This window comes from Lithobates pipiens, unplaced genomic scaffold (genome assembly GCF_037356315.1).
Source record: "Lithobates pipiens isolate NorthernLeopardFrog02 unplaced genomic scaffold, aLitPip1_a1.2 Scaffold_27, whole genome shotgun sequence".
NCBI classification, from domain to species: Eukaryota; Metazoa; Chordata; class Amphibia; order Anura; family Ranidae; genus Lithobates; species Lithobates pipiens.
The window spans coordinates 73456761-73477642 of record NW_027507788.1 but is presented as its reverse complement, the minus strand read 5'-3'; the positions used below and the strand labels follow the sequence as shown (position 1 = coordinate 73477642).

The window sequence follows — 20882 nt, the reverse complement described above, 5'->3', positions numbered from 1 at the left end:
CACCAATGCCACGTGTGTCTGGCATTTCTGTGCGGGGGCTGGAGGGTCCCTGGAGGGCGTCTCTGTTGGGCTCCTAATGCGGCGCTGGACCCTGGGAGACACCTCCGAGCTGAGGTGCTCGGGGGCCTAGACCTCCTAGCCTGGGTTACTGTCGAGGGTGCGGATATGTTAACCCCCTCCCCAGCTCCCATTAATATGTTCCCGACCTGGGCATGAAGCCAGTTGGTGCCGTGCATCGCCGCCGCAGCCTGCAGCTGCTCCATCAGCCATTCCACACCCCTCATTCTACCGTATGACAGTGGCGGAAGATAGTAGCAGGGAAGGATAAGTTCCTTACCCTCTCTGCTTGTGCTGTTTCAGTGCCTCCCCTTCCGTCCTGTCTAACTTCCTTCCCGGGTCCTACCCCTCCACTCTGCACTGCCAGCCCCAGCTAACTGTACACGGACCCCCTTACCTAACCTCATACAAGCCCCATCAACCCCTGTCATGCCGGCCCTGCACTGAATTACCTTTTAGGTAATGCTCTGAGCTGAACTCTAAAAGTGAATTTTTGCTATCTTATAGGAGGATATAAAAAAAAAAACACACACACACACACACACACACACACACACACACACAATATTTTACTTGTGCCTAGGCAGTATTCCTAAATGCCTTCTGAATACCAGTGCATTTCTTTTGCCTAATAGTTGTATATCTACAGTGTAAAATAGGTTACTGATGCCGAGCATTTGCACAAGTACTTTTACTAGTGCAAATGTTCTGATGCTTTACCCGATACCTGGCGGGCAGTCAGTACACCCAGCGTCCCCCAGATTAGAGGGGAGCAGGCAGCCTCACAGATGATCAATGAGGCTGTGGGGGCAGTTACAAGCAGCGATCAGCCTGTGGGGGCAGTTACAAGAAGTGATCACCATGTATAGCTTTTATGACAGCGGTTTCTCCTCCTCTCCCTCACGTGGCTGTCAGGGAGATTTGTGCTTGTAACTGCCCCCACCACCGGACCAATCATACCCTGCGTCTGGGTCCTCCTCCAGTCCCCCCTCATCCTGATTAGTGATGGGAAGTTTGGATCTTTAAAATGAATCGGTTCATTTCGAACTGCTCACTGAAATGAACCGATTCAATGAATCGATTCTTCGGTTCACTTGCTGAGTCTACTGACAAGCAAGTGAACCGAAGCTCTGATTCAACCTTCTTAAATGAGTAGAATCAGAAGACTGATTCACACAGAAGGTTGGCAGGTCCTGGTAATGTTTACTTTGATTTAGTTCATCGGCGCAGAGCACAATTGTTGTCCAATTATTCCATTGTTGTCAGATTAGCGCAGTGTCATGCATTTTGGTGATACACAAACAGCTGTGTTAGGCTGGGTTCACACTTGTGCGATGCGGGAACCCTGCGATTCCACGACGGGTTCCTGCATAGCACCCAACTCGCACGACAGTTCACAACGACATATGCGAACTGCTGGGGAGTGTCATACAATGTTAATGGCACCCCCATTTCAGTTCGCATGTCGCACTGCGAAGTGTCAGTTTGGACATGAATCGGATCGCATGAGTGCTATGCGATCTGATTCTGGTGCGGACCAAAAAAAGGGTCCTGTGCGAGTTTAGTCCGAATGCGATACGATTTCAACCATACTATCTGTATTGCTGAAATCGCATTGCACGGACATCGCCTGTGATTTGCACTGCAGTGCAAATCGCATGCGATTTTGCACTATGCTGCAGTGTGAACCAGCCCTGAGCCTAGGTTTCCGCAAATTTGATGGATAGCAATGTTACCTGTGAAGTTGCCCCAGAATGCAGTTCACATGCACACAAACCCCGCTTTTCATTTAGGCTCTGTTTCCACTTGTGCAACTTGTCCTGCGACTGCAAAGTTGCATGACAAGAAGTACCCGATTTCCAATGAGTACCATTCATATCTGTGCGACTTCAAGTCACAGCGACTTCAAAGTAGTCCCTGCACTACTTTGGTCCCATTGTAATGTGACTTGAGGTCCATAAACCTCCAGAATACACAGGCATGGCTTCAAGTCGCGGCATAATCGTGCAACTTTCTGGCTTTTCAGGCTAACGCAGCCTGAAAGTTGCACAATTCTGCCGCAATTTTGATGCGACTTTAAAGCAATGCCTGTGTATTCCGGAGGTCTATGGATCTCAAGTTGCATCAAAGTGGGACCAAAGTAGTGCAGGGACTACTTTGAAGTCGCACAGATACGAATAATACTCATTGGAAATCATAGAGTACAAAGTCGCAGGACAAGTTGCACAAGTGGAAATGGAGCCTAAATGAAAAGTGGGTTTTTGTGCATGTGAACTGCATTCTGATGGGCCAACTTCCCAGTTAACATTGCTAGCCATCAGATTTTCCCATAGTCTTTACAGCGCATGCGCAGGAATGATGATCAGATTTTACTACCACTACCATGGGGGAAGTACCCCTGGTAGTAAAATCCAGTCGTTAAGGCTATTTTCACACTTGTGCGACTTGAAAGTCAAGTGCTTTTGCCATGATTTTTGCCATGACTTGAAGCAATGTTTGTGTAATCTTGAGGTCTCTGCCACAAGTCGCATCAAAGTCAGACAAAAGTAGTACAAAAACTACTTTGAAGTCGCACAGATATGAACTGAACTCGTTGGAAATCATGGGGTGTGACTTGTCATGTGACTTTGCAGTCTCAAGTCGCAGGACAAGTCGCATGAGTGTGAAAGGTCCTTAGGCTGTCCGTACCGCCTGATCACTGCTGCTACCTCATTGGTTTAGTGTATTGTTTTACTGGTGGTGACTTGTGGTTCTTTCAGTGTACTGTGTTCTAAAAACTGATACGATTCTTTAACTCGGTAACTTGTACGATTCTTTAACTCGGTAACTTGTATGATTCTTTAACTCGGTAACTTGTACGATTCTTTAACTCGGTAACTTGTACGATTCTTTAACTCGGTGTACTGTGTACTCCTGGCTCTTGTTTTAAGTTTGTATCCAGTTCCTGAGTGTCACTGTGCTTTGAGTCAGCTGATTGGTTGCAGGGAGGGGCCGAGCTCTCTCACTCTAGGATCATATTACCACTGCCAGCTCTGCTGCTCTGCTATGTACTGAGTGCAGAGTGAACTGTTTCAAACGAATCAGTTCACTGAAAAGAATCGGATTCATCCAGTTCACTAAAAAGAACCGATTCAAAAGAACGATTCGTTCATGAACTGGACATCACTAGTCCTGATCTGTCAGGATGGAGTGGAGGAAGAAGCTGGCAAATCTGTCATTCCTTTTTCTGAATACACATTGACTCTTTCCATTCATAAATGATCATTGGAAAAGCCTCTGTCTCCTGTTCATTCATCTTCAGTGCAGCTGTCTCAAAGGGGAGATATCAGGGGAACCCCCCAACATGGTTGCTAAAAAAATAAAAATAAAAAAAAGTACTGATACTCGGTCTTAAAGTGGCATCGGTGCAAACCTAGTGTAAAATCTTTGAAGACACTGTTGCCTGTAACTACTAGTCTCATGTGATTTAGAGGGACAATGTAATGGTATTACTGTGCTGCTCACTATTCCCCTTTGCTGGAGAGAAAGCTGAAGTGCAAGGATCTCTTTGCTTCAAGGTATTTCTGTGGTTGTAGAGCTATGATTTCTGCACTCTCCCATTGTTTCTTAAATATTCTCCTGCCTCGTTCCTCTACTAAAAATGGCTGCCACAGAACAAGGTAATAATCAACTGCAAGGAGCCCATAAGAAATATTGGCTACTATTGATTTTCTTATGGCTTGTATTTTTGGGTACAGCTTCCATAGTCCATGGCCCTTGTAAGTCTTGAAGTGTGAAGGATTATAGTGAGGGCTTGGCAATCAAAGTGCAGAACATTTACTAAAACTAGAGCACACAGAATCTGGGTCACCTGTGATTAGTAACAAATCAACTTCTAAATGCATTTTCAAAGCTTCACTAAACAAGCTGAAGGTAGAAGGTTGGTTACTAGGGATGAGCTTAATGTTCGGTTCGAACATGAGTTCGACTCGAACTTCGGGTGTTTGCCCGTTCGGCGAATATCGATTATGGGGCATTCGCGGGAAATTCGAGCAGCCGCGGAGCGCCTCATGTTGCACTGCGAGATCGCAATGCATCGCTGTATGATGATTGGCCAAAGCATGCACCTGACCTGCATGCTTTGGCAGTTCCCTCTGCTAAGAGCCATAATTGGCCAAAGGCAGGGTGCCTTTGGCCAATCATGGCTCAGGGGGACCAAGTCAACGCTCCACACTATATAAGGCTGCCTGCATGGCAGCCCTGTGTAGTGTTGTTGGCGTGGACATAGCTTGAATTAGATTAAGCAGGCAGGTTATTCAGTTAGTGGCAGGGCATTTAAATTATTATATATACACACACACACACACATATACTCTGCATCCAATCAGTGTAGCCTGGAGATCTACATTGCATTCCGTGGTGTACCATTTCTAATCAACGATAGAGAGAGGTACCCCAACAGTTATACAATACAGTGCAACCACAGTGCAGTTACTACTACTTTTCTGGTGATGTTCACAATACAGTGCAACAGTAATGTAGTTGCTACGACTTTTCTGGTGGTGTACACATTACACAATACAGTGCAACCGTAACGCTGTTGCTACTAATTTTCTAGGGGTGTACACAATACACAATACAGTGTGGCACAGTTGCTACTACTTTTCTGATGGTGTACACATTACACAATACAGTACCACCATAGTGTAGTTGCTACTACTTTTCTGGTGGTGTACACAATACAGTGCAGTGTGGTGTTGCCAAACAAAATATACATCATGTCCGGAAGGCCACCAAGGAGAGGCAGATGCATACAGGCCACTAAAAGAGGGCAAGCAGGCTCTGTGTCTACAGTCAACAATGCTGGTCATGGACAGCCTCTGCAGGTGGCCGTGGGGCACATTTTGTCCTTTTTTTCTGCTGCTGGCCATGTTATTGAGCCAGGACATGAAGAAGAGTTGGTGGAGTGGATAACAAAGCCGTCACCCAGGTTCAGAGTAGTTTTCCTTCCAATGCAGTTGCCAAAGCAGACTATTCCACGGGCTCCTTGTCCACAGTTACTCCTTCTGTAGCCCCACCATCATGCACGGAGGAGTCCCCCGAATGATTCGACCACAGTGTTGGGTACATGCTGATGGAGGATGCACAGCAATGAGAAGGCTCTGATGTTGGTTTCCAGGTTGAGGAAGGGAGTAACATGAGCCTAGAGAGAGGAGGTGCCCAAGAAGGACAAGAAACTGGCAGTCTTGTTCGATGATGATGAATGATGAATGACGATTGTGTCAGCATGGGTGTAGAGGAGAACACTCAGCAGCAGTCTTCAAGGATGGTTTTCAGTCCCCAGAAAGCCAAGGAGTTGTATGGTTGAGAGGAGGTAGTTCCCCACAACGTCATCCTCTGTGACCCAGAGGATTCAAAATCAAATGCGTCTGCAAACTTACGCTGCATATGGCCTCTCCGGTTTCTGCAAAGCCTGCAAAATTACCCTAGGATTTGTGGTATCATGACATAAGTATAGGCGCAGCAACTCAGGAATCATATCTCCCAAACCAAGTCTATTAAAAAATTTCTAGAATGGAACTAATTAGTCCATATAACATGTGATGACGCTAAGGGGAAGTTGGAAAGCCGACCACAAAGTGCAAGCAGGGCTGCCGTCAGTATGATAGAAACCATATTCCAAAGACTGTAAAGAGAACACAAGTGGAGAGGCGCCTCTGGGTGCAGTAATTTGAACAAAACTGCTTTAATCTTATAATAAATGCACTTACATATAGTAGAAAGTGACAAGCATGGTATACATATGTCAAAGTGACGCTCCCAGGTGCTGTGCCATATATATGCTAGCAGCTGACAGGTGGATACGCCAGCTCCAGAAGGTGGCCTCAGAACAAGACTTCAATCACACGATGCGGCTGGCTTAGAAGGGTGACTTCAAACGTGACGCATTTCGTGAGCGTGCGCACTTGGATGTAATTACAAGTTGCACTCCTTTTTCAACAGACACAATAGGTATACGAAAAGGGGGCCATAAATAGAGAAGAAGGGAGGAAATATGGGCGGGACATTCTTACAAACAAAACCAAACTATACAAGCAGCTCTGGGCATAATCAAATCGGCTCTGGACATTATAAAAACCATGTATAAAACATATACAAAAAGGTATTTAAAAAATATATGTTATAATACAAGAACATGTAACATAAAAAAAAAAAAAGTGTATTAAATGGTAATATAATAAATGATAGTAAAAAGGAGAAATAAAAAAATATAAATGTAATGGATATTAAATGTAAAAAAATATTAGTCATAATAATAAGTATAGTATGAATCAAGTTACTGAGGTAGAAATAAATATAAAAAATAATAAGCAAAAAAACAGCTGTTTCTCTTGTGCACAGCTTTTTGAAGCGTTCTGCGGGGCGGGGAGTTGGGAATTTGCTCTATTACCCAAACCAAGATGTCCACTCTCTGTATACATCCATTCCTTTGGCCTATTGGCATTGGAACATTTCTCAGCCAAAGACCCTCTTCTCATCCCCCATCACGCCTCCTTCATTTTGGATGCCACTTATTTCTGTTTGACACACATATATTTATATTATATATATATATATATATATATATATATATATATATATATATACATATATATATATATACATATACATATATATATACATATACATATATACACACACACACACACACACACACACAAAAGATTCTAGCTATGTATATATGCCTCTTTGATTTTTCTTGTTGTGAGTTATGCTAGTTGACAGGATCACCAGATGCCATCACCTGTAATGTCTTTGACATGTCTTTTAGATAATAATGAAAATATATACATCAGTATCCCCATAGGAGGTCCCTGGATTCACACACTGTGAAAATGGTTGTTTTCTATACATACGTTTCATGTACACAGAGATGCTACATTATCCACATATATTGTACTAACTGTAGTTGTTTTTTGCTTATTTTTTATATTTTTACCTCATTAACTTGATTCATACTATACTTCTTATGTCTAAAATTGTTTATATTTAAAATCCATTACATTTATTATTTTATTGATTTCTCCTTTTTACTATCATTTATTATATTTATTACCATTTGACACACATATATGTTTTTTTTATGTTAAATGTTCTTGTATTATAACATATATTTTTTAAATGCCTTTTTGTATATGTTTTTATACATGTTTTTTATAATGTCCAGAGCCACTTTGATTATGGCCAGAGCTGCTGTATATTCTGGTTTTGTTTGTAAGAATGTCCCACCCATATCTCCTCCCTTCTACTCTATTTATGGCCCCTTTTTGGTACACCTATTATGTCTGTTGAAAAAGGAGTGCGACTTGAAATTACATCCGACTCTGGGAGGATACAATTTCCTGGTGCTGGACAACGTGTTGCTGAAACTTCGTTCAGTCAGAGAAAGAGCGGTGGAGAAGGTGGCTGGCTGACCGATGCCTTTAGACAATTTTTCAGTCCTCAGCGCTAAGGTCTGATCGGTTCAAGCAACCATCACAAGCATCTGCATTACATGGTACAGGGATATCTTGGGGCAAGAGCAGACTTGGAGACCTTTCCAAAGGACCATCTACTGTGTTACTGGGTCTTGAGGATTGACCACTGGCCAGAACTTGCTCAATATGCAGTTGAGCTACTGGTCTGTCCTGCATCTAGCTTTCTTTCTGAATGCATTCACTGCTGCTGGAGGGTTTGTAATGGATCATAGTGTTCCTGTCCACAGACTCGGTTGATAGGCTCAAATTTATAAAAAATAATCAGTCTTGGATCAGTAGCAGCCATCAAGCACCTGATGCTGATGTAACTGATTGATTTTTCTATGGATGTGGGATCCCTTGAAGGCTGTCTATGCTGAGTGACTATCCTATTCCTCCTCAATCTTGATGATGCCACCCCTGCCAAGGCCCAATTTTTGTGCCCCTGTTTAACAGGGGCATGTAATAACAATTCTTGTTAAAATATTAACAGCAGGGCCTGTTCCTGTGCATAACAACTGCATAACTGTGAGGGGTTACAGTGTTCTGGCACCACCAACACCTAAGACCCAATTTTCTGTAGAGTATTTAGGGCAGGCCATATAATATATATACTTCTGTTCAGAGTATATAGTGCCCCCATGCCATTTTTTTAAGGGGGTACCCCTTAATATCCATACCAGACCCAAAGAGCCTTGTAATGTGCTGGGGAGGGGGGGTGTCCCATGCCGTTTTTCTCAATGATTTTCATTTACATTGCCGGGACCTGACAATACAGTACAGCCTCAAGCAGTTTTAAATGACTTTTTTTCCTTCAGAAATATCATTTTGCTGTGGTATTGTTCTAAATACGGGATAACTGTGCCAATTTACAGGCATACTATAGACAACCCCCAGGCACGATATTTATAGCAATATTTCATTTTTATTGTTTCACTTTACTTTATTTTGCTGACCGACTATTTTGCATTGATATATGTCCCCTGGGGCAGGACCTGGGTCCCCAAACACTTTAGGGCAAAAACTTCCTTAGAATCCCTTAAAATTAGCACTTTTGATTTTTCATGTTCGTATCCCATAGTCTTTAATGGTGTGCGCGTCTTCGAACAAACTCTTTTGCATGTTCGGATGGAACAGGGGGTGTTCGGCACATCCCTATTGGTTACTACACACAGCTGCACCAGATTCTGTTTGCTCCAGTATTAAATCCACCCCACATACTGTAAATCATTGTTTTATTTGATATAATGTTCCTTATGCATGTTACATTTTAACACTTAACTAGCTTAAAAACCTACATTACCCGGCAGAACTTTCATCTATGTCTTGTTAATTACAAGCATCTTAGGCCCCTTTCACACTTGTACAACTTGTCCCACGATTTGGGACTGCAAAGTAGCATGACAAGTCATTCCCCATGATTTCCATGATTTTTGATTGAGAACATCTGCCATTACTTACAGATATTCAGCATCCGCTCCTCATGAGTCGACTTACCGACGAAATGCGTCAAGCTTTTGAGGATGTAACTCCTCAGATTTCCATCAACATTTTATGAATTTAACTGTAAATTACTAGATCTATTTTTATCATACCTTAGAAACATGTTCCCCTTTTGTTCCTCTGTTATGGTAATCATGTTTTACATCCTGCTTATATGTATGCTATGTACTCTCTAAGATGTCTGCATATGCATTGAGTAACTATTTGTCATATACAACGTTACGCAATTTGACATTCATGTGCAATAAAAAAATCTTTACTTTTATGTTGTGTTTGAGCCTGCCTCATCTAAAGTCCCATACTCTCATTATTTTTTGAATTTAGATTAGGGATGGAGGCGCACTACTTTCCTTGTGCCCTTCATTTAAAGTCCCAGTATATGGAGATATACAGTTCTGACGTCAAAGTAGTCCCTGCACTACTTTGGTCCGACTTTGATGCCAGATATACAGGCATTCCCTGAAATCACTGTAAAATCACTTGACATTGAAGTCGCAGTAGTGTGAAAGGGGCCTTACTGGCCCAAAATAAATGATAATTCTCACCTTGCTGTGCTTCTTACCAGCACCAACAAATTCAATATCACCATAAGCATCTGTGGGCTCTTCTGTCGTATGCTCTGCAGAGTCCCAGCTGCTCACAATAGCTGCTCCAAAGTTATCCTCCATGGCTACTGACACGTGATTCTGCTTGGCCAGACCACATTGGCACATTTCTTCATTTCTGCGTCATAAAACAAATAAACAAATGAATACAATACGAAGAGAAAAGATTATGCTTTTGGCATAAAGTTATCATGACCTTGTTCCTCAAATAAGTGACAAGGGGCAGAGTAATGTTGTTTTAAAGTTCTAACCACAATCTCTCCTATTTTCAGCCAGTGTTATACTGTATTTCATGCAATTATAGTAATGTCCTGTACACACGGTTGGAAATTCCGATGGAAAAGGTCAGATCGGATTATGTTTTTGGAAAATCCGATCGTGTCTGGGCTCTATCAGACTTTTTTCGTCGGAAATGCAGATGGAAAATGTTTTTGTAGAGAATTCTGACAGAACAAAGTGCCAGGCAAGCTCAGAATAAATTACGAGATGAAAGCTATTGGCTACTGGCCTCTACGTAGTCCCGTTGTACTCAACGACCGTCACCTCGTTAAGAACGATCAGATTTTCCGTCAACTTTGTCCGACCACGTGTATGCAACACAAGTTTCGGCCAAAATCCGTCTGAGAAAATCAGGGGATGAGTTACCACAGCCTGGGGGAAAGTTCCCGCCCACCCTCCCTATATATTTTGTGGTTAATTTACATCTGGTAGGTTACTGTGTCTTGTTTTGTTTAAAACAGGTTTTCGGAGGATTGGATGTCGTGGCAGTGGCAGGCGTTGGTCTGTGCCGGGGAAGAAAGATATGCCAGAAGAAATAGTTTGATAACTATCGTTGGTATGAGTCCTGATGGTGGTTTCCGGCTAATGGTGGTTAGCCGGGAAGTGTTAATGAGGGTACTGAGGTCAGTGGTTATCTCTGAGCCTGCTTGTCGGCTTGAGGCCTATTAAATACACTTGGAGAGGGACTGCAGCATAATATTGTTCATTCCACAGAGGATTACGAAGTTCCTGCATAGACCAACGCTAGATAGATGGGGTTGACTAACAGATGTTGTCTTGCATGTGGTTATGTTAAGTTGAAGATAGATATATATTTGTTTAAAATAAAGTAGGCTGCTACAGCCTTTTTTGTTACTCCAACCTGGTGTGGTCTCAATAAGAATAAGGTTAATAGGTTGGGGTTTAAGTAAATAGGGGTAATCACATCTGTTACGCAATGGTCATGACACGTAAAAACAAGGGAGAATCGGCAGCCACGGGTCAAAATGGCACGGCTGAAGATCTCCTTTAAAAGGACATCACAAGGCACAGAGAAATCTAAAGAGCAATAGGCCAGAGGAGTAGGTCTTCCTGTAGACCAGAAGGGAGAAACAACCCAGGGCACATACTATTTTATACAAAAAATCTGTCTGAAGTACAGGGACAGAGCTCCACAGGGGAGACTGCAAGTGCTGTTGCTCTCCAGTCAGCCATGAGGCAGGAACCAGAGCTGGGCCACTTTTCTACCTGACACAGCACAGAACAGACTCAGAGGAACAGCAGCCTACACTCAGCCAGTGAAAGACAGATTGGGTGGTTTAACAGAGGAAGTTCATGAGGCAAGACATACAAAAGGTTAGAGGACAACAGTTGCTGAAAGTCACATAAGTGACCTGGAGGAAAAGTTGCTCTAACAGCTGAAACTCGCTCCACCACCAGTTTAGTGCAGGAAAACCAGGACATCGAGAACAGGCTTCGGTGGAATAATGCCCATATTGTGGGGTTGCCCGAGAACGTTGTGGGCAGGGATCCCACAGCCTATTGAACACTGGCTTCTGGAACTCTTTGGCAAAGACACCTTTACTTCATTATTTGCATTCAAGAGGGCACATAGTGTTCCCACCAGAGCCCTACATGGCAACTCACCCAGACCTTTTCTTACCCATCTTTTAAACTAGACAGGAAGAGAGTGTTACCACTAGTACGGGAACGGTGCACTATACAAAATAATGGAGCTTGGGTCTCCTTTTACCCCGATTTCTCTCCCAAAGGAACAAAGCAAGCGATCAAAATTCTTTGAAGCCAAGCACACACACACACACACACACACACACACACACACACACACACACACACACACACACACACACACACACACATCCCCTGTCACCCAGGCTCAGAGTAGTTTGCCTGCCAATGCAGCTGCCAAAGCGGCCTATTTCATCGGCTCCATGTCAACAGTCGCGCCTTCCTTAGCCCCACCATCATGCACGGAGGAGTCCCCCGAACTATTCGACCACAGTGTCGGGTACATACTGCAGGAGGATGCGCAGCGATTTGATGGTACCGATGATGGTACCCAGGTTGAGGAAGGGAATAACGTCAGTCTAGAGAAAGGGGGTGCCCAAGAAGGTCAAGAAACTGGCAGTCATGTTCCCCCAGCTGCAGAATACTGCCAAGTTTGCTCCAGTGACAAGGAGGAGGAGGAGATGATGAGATCACTAACTCAACTTGGGTGGGAGGAGGAAGAGGAGGAGGAGATGATGAGGTCACTAACTCAACTTGGGTGGGAGGAGGGAGGAGGGAAGAGGGAAGAGAGAGGAGGGAAGAGGGAGGAGGGAGGAGGGAGGAGGGAGGAGGGAGGAGGTGAGGTTACTGACTCAACAGGAGGAGGAGATAAGGATTTTTGGGGGGACCCCACTCTTTTTTTTATTTTGGTGTGGGGTTCCCCTTAAAATCCATACCAGACCTGAAGGGCCTGGTATAGAATTTAGGGGGACCCCCACGCATTTTTATTTTATTTTGGTTGGGGGTTCCCCTGTGGGGAAATTCCATGTCGTTTTTATCTATGAACTTTTATGTGTATTGTCGGACCAACAATTCATTATAGCCGCAAGTAGTTTTAAATGACTTTTTTTCCTTTAGAAATGTAATTTTGCTGTCAGACTGTTCTAAAAACGGGAAATATGCGCCCCTTTACAGGAATACTATAGACACACCCCAGGTACGAAATTTAAAGGAATATTACACTTTTATTGCTTCACTTTAAGCATTATTAAAATCACTGCTCCCAAAATAAAAAGCAGTTTTCAAAACTTTTTTTTGCATTGATACATGGGCCCTGGGTCAGGATCCAGGTCCCCAAAAACTTTATGACAATACCATGCTTATAGGCCTTTAAAATTATCACTTTTGATTATTCATGTTTGTGTCCCATAGACTTTAACGGTGTTCGCGTGTTCAAACTAATTTTTTGACTTTTCGCATGTTCTGGAAGTGATCTGAACAGGGGGGTGTTCGGCTCATCCCTACGGTACACCAACATCGGATTTTAGCAGGCAAATTTCCCTACCACAGTTGCTAATCCATCAAAAGAAATTCAGTCCCAGCCATCCACATGCTCAGCGACTAAATGTTAGCTTGGCCAAATTGCTAGAACTGCAACTGCTGCCTTTTCAGCTGGTAGACTGCACCTTTCATGAATTTGTGGAATGTGCGGTACCTCAGTGGTAGGTTCCCAAATGCCATTTCTTTTCAAGGAAGGCCATTCCAGTGTTCTGGCATATGGTGTCCTGCCATCATATACTGTCCGCCCGGTACTGCACATGGGCAGCGCTTGCGCAGTTCGGAGCAGAAGAAGCTTTGGAAAATCTCTGAAGATAAACGGCGCCTGCGCCGTGAGTCGAGGTGGTAGCCCCACCATCCAAGCGGACATAGGGCTGGCAAAATTAGAGGGCCTCTCGTGGGCTCACTTCGCGCGCCACGCTTCGGGCATGGCCTCGCTGCGCTCCGCTCTTTTTATTCAAACTCTATGTCCACTTGGATGGTGGGGCTAGAACCTGGACTCACGGCGCAGGCCACTATCCGATGGGGGACTGTATATGACAGGACACCGGCTCTATACCAGCACGTGTGTCAGGGCTGGCTTAGCCCTTCCTCCTCTAGGCTGGCCGCTCAGCTGTCGGCTAATTGCCAGCTCTCTTCTCTCTCCACAGTTACCAGCTGTTCCCGATGATGCTCGTCTGACCTACCTATTTAAAGTCTTCCAGCTCATTTCTCCATTGCCTTCACGTTTGGTCACATCACAAGGAACCATCTCCTGCTTGTTTCAAGACTGGCTTGCTGACATCCCTCCTGGCTTCTTATTCGGCTTGCAGTTGCTCTCCTTGGATCCCTGACTTCCGGACTGGCTGATTACCCAATCTGGCTACTGGACTCTGGCTATGCTTGACTACGCTTTTTTTCTATTTACCTTTTTATTTTTATTATTAACAAACAAGTGTGATTTGATTGTACTTCTGTCTCAGTCTGTTTCATGGTTCCTGACAATGTGGAAGGCAATGTCTTGGCTTTGTTGGACAGGGCAGTCAGCAGTAAGGTGCAGATTACTGCTGACTCATGGTCTAGCAGGCATGGATAGGGACATTACCTTTCTTGCATGGCGCACTGGGTAACTCTGCTGGCAGCTGGGAAGGATGCAGGACAGGGTTTAGTATTGTTGGAGCTTGTTCCGCCACCACGCCTCCAAAATGCTGGTAGTGGTGAGTCTGCCACAACTCTCTCCTCCACCCACTCCTCTTCTTCTTCCTCTATGGCCTCTTCCTCAGCAGATTTCTCCTCTTAACCAGTGGTGCTCTGTAGGCGAACAAGGGGCTACGCAAGCACTCAGGAAAAAATATGCCATGCGGTGTTTGAGTTGGTCTGCTTAGGGGACAGGAGCCCCACTGGGGCAGAGATTCTGTCAGCTCTGCAGGGGCAGGCTCAGAGGTGGCTGATGCCATGCCAGCTTCAGCCAGGAATAGTTGTATGCGACAATGGCACCAACCTCCTCTCCACCCTCTGACAGGGACACTTGACCAATGTGAGCACTACAACATCCGCGAATAAGCCGATTTTATGTTCTACTCCTGCTATACGTATGCCTTTAATTAGTGCATCCTGCCAGATAATCTCCGGCAATGGTTCCATCACCACTGAGATTATCAGAGGCGAAATTGGACAACCCTGACGCGTCCCCTTGATGATGAAAAATGTATCGCATCGGAGGTGAACACACGAGCCGTTGGAACTGTATATAGTGCCATTATGGCCGAACAGATGGGGCCTGTAAAACCAAACTGAGTATTGCTCTTAAACATCTCCAGTGGACCCGATCAAACTCACTAGGCATCGGGTGTTACAAAGACTGTAGGAGTCTTTCAGTTTTCCACAATTTTGATTAAATTATACATCCTACGGGTTCCATCTGGGGCTTGCCTGTCCTTCACAAAACCACCTGGTCGGCCTTGATCAACCAGGGGTTACCTCTGCTAATCGGTTGGCTATGATTTTTGAGTATAACTTTAAATCTGTGTTGAGCAGGGAAATAGGGTGAAAGTTTAGGGGCTTGTCTGGTTTCTTTCCAGGTTTTGGAAGGGCTATTATTACAGCTTGGAGCTATGGCCACTTTGCTGTGGCCATAGCTTGTTGAAATAAAGGCTCGAATAAGGTATCAGGAAGTCCTGAAAGGTTTTGTAGTTCTCAGCCAACAGGCCCTCGGCCCCTGGTGATTTGTTGGGTGGTTAGGAGCGAATGCCCTTTTTTCCGTTATAACTGCATTTAAAGTGCTTAGTTCTTCGCTATCCAAAGTGGGTACGTTAATAGATGTGAGAAAGTTATTGATATCAATCTCAGAGGGTTGGGGAGTAGTTTTGTCTGAATTTAGGTTATACAGCTGTTTATAGTAGGAACAAAAAGTGTTGGCTATGTCAGTAGGGTGGTATACCATCTTTCCTGTAACAGGGTCAGAAAGGTGGGAAAGTCTTGTTTTAACCTGTCTTTTAGGCTGGGTTCACACCGCTGCGGGGGGAGAACCGGATGTGATTCGCACAGCAAATCACATCCGATCTCCGTAGCGCTGCGAGTTCAGCCATACAGATAGTATGGCTGAACTCGCAGCGGTCCCGCAGCAAACTCGCACGGGACCCTTTTTTGGGTCCGCAACGGAATCGGATCGCATGGGGGTTCACACCATGCGATCCGATTCCTGTGCGAGTCGGCAGATCGCACTGCGATATGCCGACGGATCTGGGGGTGTCATTAACATAACATTGACACCCCCAGCCGTCCGCATAGGGCAGTGTGAACTGCCGGCGGGAGTAATGCGATGCGGGAAAACGCTGCGGATTTGCGGCGTTCCCGCATCGCAGCAATGTGAACCTAGCCTTATATAATAGGATTTGTCAGTGCCAATGCTTTCTTTCTCTTCTCTCTTGAGGCTGCTTGAAGAAGCAGACCTCTAACTGTATGCTTTATGTATGCACCAGAGTGAGAAAACAGAGGTGTCCGGCTTGGCATTATAGGTAAAAAAATCCTTGATATGATCATGCAACCTACTCCTGTATCTTGGATTGGCAAGTATAGATGTGTTATTCCTCCATAAATGCACTGGCAATGCTGTGATACGGAGATCGGTACATGATCAGACCAAGTGATGGAGTGAATTGTTGCTGATATTACGTTTTTTAAAACCGTTATATCTGAGACAAACAGGTCTATTCTTGAATATGATTTCTGAGAAGACGAATAATAAGTTAACTTCCCTTTCCTCAGAATTAACACATCGCCATATGTCGTACCTATCACCTGAATGTAGAAACATTTGAAGTTCACTGCGCGCAGATTTTTGCGGGGCAGAGCAATCCAACTGTTTATTTGGAACATCATTAAAATCCCCGCAGTACATCACAAGACCTCTCTTGACCCCCTCACCCTTCCTTCTAAGGACATTCAAAAAAGGAAGTTGCCTACTAATTGGTGCATATAGATTAATTAAAGTGTACATAACATTGCTCGGCTTGCAGATCAAAACAATAAAGCTCCCCGCTGCATCTTTAACTCGTGAAGTTTGAAGGCAACATTGTGGTCAATAGCTATCAGTACACCACATTTTTTTTAGGGTCCGATGCTGTAAAAACATGTGGGTAAAGTTTGTAAAAGCATGGTGGCTGTTTCTTTATCGCAAAATACGTCTCTTGGATGCACATGACATCCCCATGTAGGATCTTTGCTTGTTGCCACATCGCCCTTCTGTTGAAGGGGCTATTAAGGCCATTTGCATTCAATGAAACTAAATTAAATACCATGGTCTATCCAAAAGGGTTCAAGCAGAGTAGTGGTAGCAACATGAAGAACAAATAGATGTTAACACGTATACCTGCTAACAAAGGTTGAGAATTTCCACCTCGCTTACGTGTTGGTCCATTCCTAAGCGGGTTGTACCCTTGATAACCCAGAGAGTCTTTGAAATGTATTCCATGCATAGCCATAGGTGGTAAAACACAAAGAAAAACAAAACAAAAACTAACAACTAAACCATAGAAACAAGATAAAAAGGTGAGGAATATAACCTCATTGTGCGAACAACATCGCATTGAAATATTGGGGGGTATCAGCTCCTAGCTTCCAGCAAAAGTTCCGGCCTAGGATGAGTAGGGCCTATATATAGTAAGCGTAGGGAGTGCCCATAAATACATTCAGGTTGCATTGATTTGGGTCCAATCCGGCAAAACAAGACCTGGTACGGTAGCTCCAAACGACTCTTCCCCCTCTCCCGGGATGAGGGCCCATTTCTTTAGTAATTTAAGGCCTTCCTCCAATGATCTCACTGTGAATGTACGTCCTTCTTTGGTAATGAGGAGTTTAGTCGGGAAGCCCCAGGAGTAAGCCAGATGGTTATTCCTCAGTGATTTGGTGAGGGGCACTAGCTTTTTTCTTGCCAGCATAGTGTGTTGGGATAAATCTGTGTATATAGCTAGTCCTGCGTACGGGTTAGGTAGAGGCGAGTTTTGTCTTGCGAACTGCATCAGACTGTCTTTGACGTGAAAGAAGTAGATACGGGCTATGATGTCACACGGAACCTTGTCTGGCAGCTGTGGTGGCTTTGGAAGCCTATGTGCTCGATCCACTATAATTTTGCCATCCGGCGTGTCAGGCAACAGGTCTCTTATTAACTGTTGTACATATTGCCGCAGGTCCAAGGGGGCCACTGTTTCTGCCACACCTCACAGTTTGATGTTATTCCTGCGGGACCTGTCCTCAAGGTCCGCCAGTTTGCTTTTAAGGGCCTCCAACTCCTCATCTTTGGCATTATGCGCATCCACCTATTTGTTATGAGCGGTAGCGAATTCCACAATTTTGTTCTTTATTTGGTTAACCCATTCTCCAATCTCCGCTATATCCGTTTTTACGAGAGACACATTCCAGTAGATACATATGCATGGATCCCCTCAGCAACATCAAAATTTCTTTCATGGGGGGCGTGGCCTGCAGCGGAGCCGGATGGTCGCGTAGATCCAATGCTCCATCGCTTCGAAGGACTAAGTGGCTCGTGGTGGATCATCCAAGCACCCTCTACCGAGTAACGGTGATCCAGACCGGGCGACCGTCAGGACTATGCCTTCTAAGCGGCACAACGCAAGGCGCCCGCATCGCTTAACGGACTTCTTCTCCATTAAGGCTATTGAGGGTAAGAAAAATAGACTAAAAAGGGTAATCCATCCACAATAACAAATTCACCAGATTCCCAGCACTCTTATCCATCATTCCCAGCATCCCAAAGCCCTGCAAAGTCAAGGCCTAGACTGGATGTCAACGGATTGCATACGATGGACAGCCCAGCTCCAGACTCGGGGATGACACAAGAGACATGCCAGAATCGATTGAATCCTTCCCTACACAGAACCAGCCTGTGCTGGATACTGTGTTAAAGGATAGGCTACTGTCTTTGAAGAGTACCATACAGTCTGATATAGCCTCTTGCATGCACAAATTTAATCGAGATATACAAGCAATGGGAGACAGAGTGGATCACATTGAGGTGAAGATGGGGGGATACGCTGATATGATTAACAACCTGGTTGATGCGTACGAAGAAAAAGAAAGCGAAAATGAATGGGTCAAGGCAGTTAGCTGATATATGGAAGACAGGTCGAGGAGAAATAATCAGAAAATTAGGGGGATCCCCGAATGGGTGCAACAATCTGACCTGAGCTCCTATGCTACGATACGTTTCAAAAATCTTATTCCTGAACTCACTGACCTTGATGTAACCATTGATAGAATTCATCGGTTGCCTAAACCGCCCCACTTATCGGATCATATACCTAGGGATGTGCTCCTCTGTCTACACTTCTTTCACGTGAAAGAAAATCTCAAGTTGTGCATGAGGAGGCAGGATGCTATTCCTCCGCAATATCAAAATTTACAATTCTTTACAATTCTTGCAATATACACTGCAAAAAAGAAGAAACCTGAATACTGTAACCAAAGTGCTTAGGAATCATAAGATAGCATACAAGTGGGGATACCCTACGAAACTAACCGTGACAAGAGAGAATCGCACCCATGACCTCTCTAGACAATGGAATAGCTCTCTTGCGAGACTGGAACATCCTCTCTGACTCAGATGAGATTCTTCCAGCCACCAGTATGCCCAGACAAGTGGACAGGGAGTGGAAAAAAGTCACTGGTAGTAATGCTCACACGCATTTGTGAAAAAGGCCGGATGGTCATAACTCACTTTCTAGTCCTTGGAGTGTAGGGCCAAGAACTGTGAGGTCAGACTAAACCCCCAGCTATATCAGCAGCTCCCTGCTGTAAGCAGGAACTCTGCTCCCTCTATCCATTCTTTCTCCAAATTGGGCACCTTGTAATGTTGCTCAGTTACAATGTTTTTCATTTTTTTTTTCTTTGTTACTCTTTTGTTTTCGTTATATTTCTTTTCCACGAGTTTGGACAAAGACAACTATAGAAGAAAGCACCAGACGCCAAAGGACCAAAACAACCTGGACCCAAGTCTACTGGCATCTTCTCTGGATCGTATGTACAGAGGAGGTCTCAATCAACCTGGCCTGTAATGTGAGTACAACTTATTTCCCAGACATGGGTTGCCCTTTTGCTCCAAGCCTTCATCTCCCCCTAGAAGGCAAACATGTTTTCAGGAACATACATTTGCAATTTCAACTATTGCAGATTCATAACACTATGACACTGAATATCCTTACTATAAACGCTAGAGGGCTTAACCACCCTATGAAACAGAAGTCTTTGTGGAGGGAAGCCATACTTCATAACAGTGATATCATTTGTGCACAGGAGACGCATTTTAGCTCCTCTGCCCCCCCCTAGATGCTCACACAGGAATTATCCTTAAGTTTTTACTGCTAACACAGAATCTAAAACAAGAGGGGTATTGCCATCAGAGACACAGTGGCATTCAAATTACACCAAGAAATAACAGACCCAAATGGTAGATTTTTGATACTTGTGTGTGATTTGAACTCTAATACCTATACAATTGCCACTGTATACTCCCCTAATGTGCACCAAGTCCACTACTTTAATAAAGTCATGAAAAAGATCAGAAGGATTCAAAAAGGGACTACTGATCATTAGCGGAGACTTTAACGTTACTCCAGACCCGGCATGTTACTCAACTTCTATTTCTAAACGTACTACTGCTGCCCTACTACCATCGATCCACAGCAACAACCTATATGATGCATGGCGCTGTCTTCATGCAAATGAAAGAGACTTTACTTTTTTTTTCCTCACCGCATCAAGTCTATATGAGAATAGACCTCTTTCTGGTGGACCAAAGAGTCCTGCTAATAACCAAGAAAGTCTCCATTAACACGATATCTTGGACTGACCATGCCCCAGTGGTTTTATCTATTGCTGACCCAACAGCAGTGAAACAAAGCCCACTATGGAAACTTAATTCATACCTTATACAGCAAAAGGAGACAAAAAAAATTATCCAAACTCATCTACAAGAATTTGTTGATAATAATGTGGGTTCGGTTCAAGACACTTTTGTTCTGTGCAATGCCCATAAGGCATATATGAGGGGTATTATGGTGCAGCTTGGTGCGAGGGCAAAGAGGCAGAGGCTCTTTGCTGTCTACACCTTTTTAAATTTCCAATGGCACTAGGCAGGGGTGTCCATTGTCCTCATTGATATTTAACTTGTTAATGGAACCCCTAGCTATATATATCAGAAATCATCCCCACATTAAAAGCTTTCCGGCTGGTGAAGGAAGCCATACTATTAGCTTAATCGCCAACGACATTATTTTGATCATGACTGATGTGGAATCTTCGCTGGCTGCAGTATACGACACTCTGACTCAACCGGGTCTCCTATTACAAGCTTAATGATAGTAAGTCTCATATACTAGGTCTAGGCATTAATCAAACAACA

At 44.1% G+C, this 20882-nt stretch overlaps 1 protein-coding gene across 2 annotated transcripts in view; it reads right to left on the bottom strand.

The window, feature by feature from the left end:
• Positions 1 to 20882, bottom strand: part of TRPM4 (transient receptor potential cation channel subfamily M member 4) — an 864058-nt gene that overhangs the window by 588653 nt on the left and 254523 nt on the right. For both annotated transcript variants that reach the window (XM_077457078.1, XM_077457079.1), the window contains exon 3: positions 9602 to 9779. In XM_077457078.1, the coding sequence (XP_077313204.1) occupies positions 9602 to 9779 (178 nt within the window). The remainder of the gene's footprint in view (positions 1 to 9601; positions 9780 to 20882) is intronic.